At 62.8% G+C, this 5,837-nt stretch overlaps 1 protein-coding gene across 1 annotated transcript; it reads left to right on the forward strand.

Moving 5' to 3' along the window:
* The first annotated feature begins 1,532 nt into the window (after positions 1-1,532).
* ARHGDIA (Rho GDP dissociation inhibitor alpha) lies at positions 1,533-5,544 on the forward strand. The gene is made up of 6 exons (XM_029211780.1): positions 1,533-1,644; positions 3,169-3,385; positions 3,488-3,571; positions 3,834-3,910; positions 3,991-4,054; positions 4,182-5,544. Exons 2-6 carry the CDS (start codon positions 3,196-3,198, stop codon positions 4,379-4,381), a joined length of 615 nt encoding a protein of 204 aa, XP_029067613.1. The 5' UTR covers positions 1,533-1,644; positions 3,169-3,195; the 3' UTR covers positions 4,382-5,544.
* Positions 5,545-5,837: the final 293 nt, after the last annotated feature.

Raw genomic sequence — 5,837 nt, forward strand, 5'->3', positions numbered from 1 at the left:
TGCAGGATCTAGTTCCCCTACCAGGGATTGAACCCTGGCCCCCTGCGTTGGGAGTGCAGTCTTGCCCACTGGACCACCAGGGAAGTCCCTCTGTTTCTGTTTCTGAGGCCTCACTTGGGGGATGCCAACTGCCTTATAGAGATGCCAGAAGCTGTGGGCAGCGGGGAACTAAACCCTCCAGCCAACAGCCCGCTGCATATCCTTGAGACCAGGTCCCAGGCTCACAGCTGACCACAACTTCACAACACTGGAGCCGGAATCACCCCGCAGAGCAGCTCCCTAATCCTCGTTCAAGATAGTAAACGTTGGTCGTTTTAAGCTGCTAAATTCCAGGGTACGTTTTTACCCAGCAATAGGTGACTAACATAACAAGTTTGGTATTTTTCAAAAAGCACTTGGGTTATGGGAAAGCAAACTTTTGCTCAACCAGCGATTCAGCAGTGCAGCTGGACGGCTGGCTCTAGCATCGCGGTTTTCAGTGGCAGGAAGCCTCAGAAGCACACACCGAATAAATACCATACTGGAATGCTCTGTCTTTGGCCAACTCAACTTCCTACACGTAAAGGGGACAGTGAGACTCTTAGATACAGAAAACTCGCAAATACTCATCAAAAGTTACGACATTTCGAAAAGATACCAAGGTCAGTATTTCGCATTAAGTTCTATGGCCTAAAAGGCCCTCCTACGCGCAATCTAGGGGTGTGTGTTTGTGATGATTCTGGTGTTGAACATTTGGGGGCTCAGACCCCGCGAGGAGGAGGAAGTGGGGTGCTTGGCGGGCATTGGCGGCGCGGGCTCCGCCAGGCCCACCACATTGGTCACAAATCATGGGCCCCACCTGGAGCTGCAAAATGCTCCCGGGTTGAGCGCATGGGCAAGTGTCCAACACTCGCCATGCGGCTGGAGAACCCGGGTCGGCCGTGGCGTCTGCGGCAGGAGCTCCTGGCAGGGCGACCACATGCTGACTTGGTCTGGAAGGAGCGAAAGGCTCGGCAGGCGCACCGACCCCTCTCCTGGAAGGGCGCGCTAGGCCGACACCCGCGGATGAACGTCCGGCGGTAACTTCCAGGAGGCCGAATAGCAGCGACTGGGCGCGAAGGCCGCCTCAGGCTGGACGGCGACCATCCACTGACCCCGGCTCCTAGAGGGGACAAGCCGGGCCCGTTTGTCCTCGCATAATGACGGCTGCATACCCACAGAAGGAGGCGTGGCCGTGGGAGACGCGCCCGTTGACAGACGCGCGTTCCAGCACCTCGCGGAAATGCCACGCCGCGCCCACGTCCGCGTGGGGCTCAGCGAGACTGTGACACTGCCCCGCCCCTTCAGCTTGCGGGCTGACCCCTGGGGATGCCTGGGTCCAAAAAATGCCTGAGGCAAAGGGCGCAGACGCCCCAACGGGATAGGCCTCCGCAAACGTCCCCATCGTCGCACCGCCCACGCGGGACGCGCCCACGAGGCCGTGCCCACAAGATGGCGGCGGCGCGCAGACGCCAGGCCCCGCGCGCATGCGCTCTCCGCAGCCCGCCCGTCGCGAGCGGAAGTCGCGTGACCCCGGAAGTGGCCGGCCGGGCGCGCGCGGGCGGGGCGGCAAGGTTCGTCATTCTGTGCGGGAGGGAGCGCTAGAGCGGCGAGGACGATCCTCCGGTGAGCGCGGGCGGCGGGGCTGGCGAGCGCGGTGGGCGCGGCAGGCGGGGCGGCCGCGGGGGAGGAGGCCGGGGCCGCGCCTTTGTTCTCGCCGCCCGCCCCGCCCTCCAGCCCCGCCGAGGGGTCTGCGCCGGGCGGGGGCGGCATTGACAGCGGGCGGTGGCCCGGGCGTAGGGCGGGCCCACGTGCGGGTCGGGGGCGCTGGGATCCGGAGGCGGGGGCTTGGGTGCTGGGGGCGGGATCCGGGGGCCGTGCAGGCTTCTTTTGTGGTCGTCGCTCGTGCCCAGGACCCCCTCCCCGCTGGTGCGCGCGGGCCCGGGCCAGGCCGGACGCCCCTTCCCTTGGGCGGTGAGGTCCCCGCGCCCCACCCCACGCGCCGGGCCGCGCCCGGCCCAGATTGCAGGCCCTGCGGAAGTGCGGGCCGCGCCATCGCTCTTAAAGGATCCTGTCGCCTGCGGCCGCGATTGAGTGGCGTTAGGGCGTGAGTCTTCTAGAGGAATTCCTGAGGAAGCAGCAGGGAGGTCTGGAAAAGCGGGCTGGCCCCACCCCGCCTGCGGCGGCCGGGCGGTTCCGGGTCCCTAGCGGCCCTTTGTAAGATCTGATCCTTGCGCGGGTCCCAGCCTTGGCTATCTTTACTGGCAACTGGTGGCCCTGACCCACCTCCTGCACCTCCAGGTTAGATCTGAGCGGGTTTCAGATACTCCTCAGGGATTCTAGGGGGTGCGACGGTCATCCTTACCGAAGGAAGCCCAGTGGCTGCCCCATCGCTGCTCCTCGCTTTGTCAGCACTGCTGCGGGCTCTTCTGGGGCAGGGTCCGGAAGGAGGGTCCTGAGACTACCACATGTTTGCAGCGGTTCGCAAATTCTAGGTCGCAGACCCTCACAATTGGAGATATGGTTGGCAGACACTTAGGATCTCTCATGCCATTTTAGGACTTACCTGTGAGACTGAGGTTGGCCTTGTCATCTGAGCTTTAGGAGAGTCCTGTGTTTGAAGGGTGAGACAGAACTGACCCGTGTCTTGCACAAAGGCTTTGGTTTGCAGCTAGGACGTGTCCGAAGGAACCCTCTGGTTAGAGAGGACCCAGCAGGAGGGGTCCCTTGAGGCAAGGGCCTGGGCAGTTCAGAATAAGCAGCAGGACTTGGTCCTGATGTTGCCTGGTGGGACCAGGGTGCTGCTGTTTCCTGGGCAGCAGGGAAGCTGTGCCTGGTCTCCCCTAGGAGCAGGCTGCAGGTTCCATTTAGCTCTGGGTGCTGGACCTGGGGTGGGGTGCCCTGAGGTAGGCAGGGCAAGGAGGTAAGTGTGGCCCCTCTGGGCCTCAGGAGCCAGTGTCTGGGGCCTTTTCAAAGTTCTGGCTGTCGTTGCTTTCCTGTTACAGAAGGTGCACCTCTCCTTGGACCCAGGTGGGGCTTGGCCACCTGCAGAGATCTGACGCAGATCACCTGGGGGACCTGCAGAGGGGCAGGAGGGGGAACACTGTGGGTCCCTCCGAGATGCCACAGCCCATGCTACCCTGCCCACAGGTGTCCCAGACCTAGCTAGAGGTGAGTATGGCTGAGCAGGAGCCCACAGCCGAGCAGCTGGCGCAGATTGCGGCTGAGAACGAGGAGGATGAGCACTCGGTCAACTACAAGCCCCCGGCCCAGAAGAGCATCCAGGAGATCCAGGAGCTGGACAAGGACGACGAGAGTCTGCGCAAGTACAAGGAGGCCCTGCTGGGCCGTGTGGCCGTGTCCGCTGGTGAGTGGGCCCCGGTGGGTGTGTGTGGACACCTGTTGCTTTTCTGGATGTTTGCTACTATTTTCCCCACTGGTGAAACTCTAACTTGCTGTCACTTTGCAGACCCCAACGTCCCCAATGTTGTGGTGACCCGACTGATCCTGGTTTGCAGCACCGCCCCAGGCCCCTTGGAGCTGGACCTGACAGGTGAGTGGCATCTCTGAGGTTCCTGGCTGGGGCTGCCTGGCACCCTGTTGCTTCCCCTGAAAATAGTTTGTTGGGGTGCTGGCGCCCTCTTGTGGGAAGCACAAGAAGTGTAGCCAAGTGGTCTTAAAAGGCTCTGGCTATGGTGTGGTCTAGGTCTGGGTTGCCAAGGGTTATGTGGGGGGGCCAGGTGGAAGGGGCACCCCACCAGGGCCAGAGGCTTCCCCTGGCTGAACCTCCTAGTGTGGCGTTCCTCTAAATGCAGGTGATCTGGAGAGCTTTAAGAAGCAGTCCTTTGTGCTGAAGGAAGGTGTGGAATACAGGATAAAAATCTCCTTCCGGGTAAGGAGGAGGCTCAGGGAGGTGCCAGGGTCTGGGGCTGGGGATCCTGGCTGAGCCCTGCTTGGGGTGCCTCCTTGCAGGTGAACCGAGAGATCGTGTCCGGCATGAAGTACATCCAGCACACGTACAGGAAAGGCGTTAAGAGTGAGTGAGGGTGGGCGCCAGGCCCGAGCCCCCAGGAGGGAGGTGGCCACCCAGGGGCTCAGGGATCGGGAGGGAGAGAGGAAACACCCAGCTCTGCTCCCTGACTGACGCCTTTTCTGCATCGCAGTTGACAAGACCGACTACATGGTGGGGAGCTATGGGCCTCGGGCGGAGGAATACGAGTTCCTGACCCCGATGGAGGAGGCCCCCAAGGGCATGCTGGCTCGAGGCAGCTACAACATCAAGTCCCGCTTCACAGACGACGACAGGACTGACCACCTGTCCTGGGAGTGGAACCTCACCATCAAGAAGGAGTGGAAGGACTGAGCCGTGGCTGGGAGGTGGGCAGGGCGGGCGGACAGAAGGACGGACATGCCCCTCCCCACCCCTCCCGACCCCAGACCAAAGTGCTGACAGGGCCCGCCCACGCTGCCGCCACTCCCCCTGGTCTGCCTCCTGGCCGGCCTGTCTGTTCCTCCTCCACCCTTCCAGCCTGCTGGCCCCAGCCTCCTCGGTGGTCTAGTGTTGTTGCTGCTTCCGCCTGTGCTGTGGGGAGGGAGGTCTACACCTCCCCTTCTGTATCCCTTGAGGTTTCCCCACCGTCCTAACCCGACCTGAGGTCCTGGCAAAGGAGCCAGGCATTGCAGAGGGGCTTAGGTCCCCTGGGCCTTCTCTGTTGCCCCACCTCGTGTTCTGGCACGCCCTCCTGGTGGGGGTGGGGTGTACCACGTGGGGCCTCGTTGGGCCGGTCGTCCTCCAGCTTTCACTTCTCCCCGGTCAGTCCATCCATCGCTGTCAGTAACCGTCTAACCATGATGCCTTAACATGTGGAACGTGTGCTGAGGGGGCGTCACTAATCTCCTAACCCCGTGTCTGCATGAGCATGTGGTCTCCCCCAGTCCCTGCCCCGTCTGTGATCCCCGTGGCCCGAGAAGGTGTGTGGGATGTGCTGCTGCTGCTCCCCGGTCTGCCTGGGCCTGGCCAGTCCCCCTCCCCCTGGCCAGGGCTGCGGGGACGGCTCCAGGGGCTTGGGAAAGCCAAATGCCAAACCTTGAGCGGCCTCCAGTCCCATCTGGGAGGCTGGGTGTCCTCACACCTCTGCCTTCTCTGTCCCGGTGGGCAGTGCCTAGAGCCCACGGCCCCAAGAGAGAGCCCTCAGCAGACAAAACCAGTGGCCAAGCCTTACCTGTCCCGCCTGGGCCTGCTGGCCTGGAGTCATGTGCCTGGCCTGTCGGTATTTATTGCCTCCATATGTGCCGTCCTCTGGGCCCACTGGCCTGCTGCCTCTGCCCCCAGGCTCGGTGCCACCATCCCCAGCAGGCCAACCAGGACCCAGCCAGGACAACTGTGGGACCAAGCTTGCACAGCTGGAGCCGTCCCCTGTGCCCCCCACCCAACCCTGCCCCTCCCCGGTCAGGTCTGGGCCTAGAACGCACAAGAGCCTGTCCTGCTTCTCCTTTTCTGACCGGGAAATAAACTCCCCCTAAGGAGCCAGGGTGTCTGCTGGTCGTCTCCTGGTGGGAAAGGGGAAGTGGGGCCCCATTCCTCTGCTACCCCAGGGCACCCAGAGGCCGGCCAGGGGCCAGGTGCAGTCGCCACTGCTCCTGTGGCTGTTGAAGGAGAATGGGTTTTAAGCCCTTTCTTTGTCGTGTCAGCCCGCGAGGCCAGTGCTACCCTTTCAGCTCGTGTGGGGAAAGGGCGGGGCACAGTCAGGCCCTGGGCCCGGTGGGGTGTCCAGAGTGACTCCGGCACCCGACTCATGGGCCCTGTCCGGGCCTCTGGG

The sequence above is a fragment of the Monodon monoceros genome, unplaced genomic scaffold (genome assembly GCF_005190385.1).
Source record: "Monodon monoceros isolate NGI ecotype Baffin Bay Population unplaced genomic scaffold, NGI_Narwhal_1 Super_Scaffold_9, whole genome shotgun sequence".
In the NCBI taxonomy this organism is placed as follows: domain Eukaryota; kingdom Metazoa; phylum Chordata; class Mammalia; order Artiodactyla; family Monodontidae; genus Monodon; species Monodon monoceros.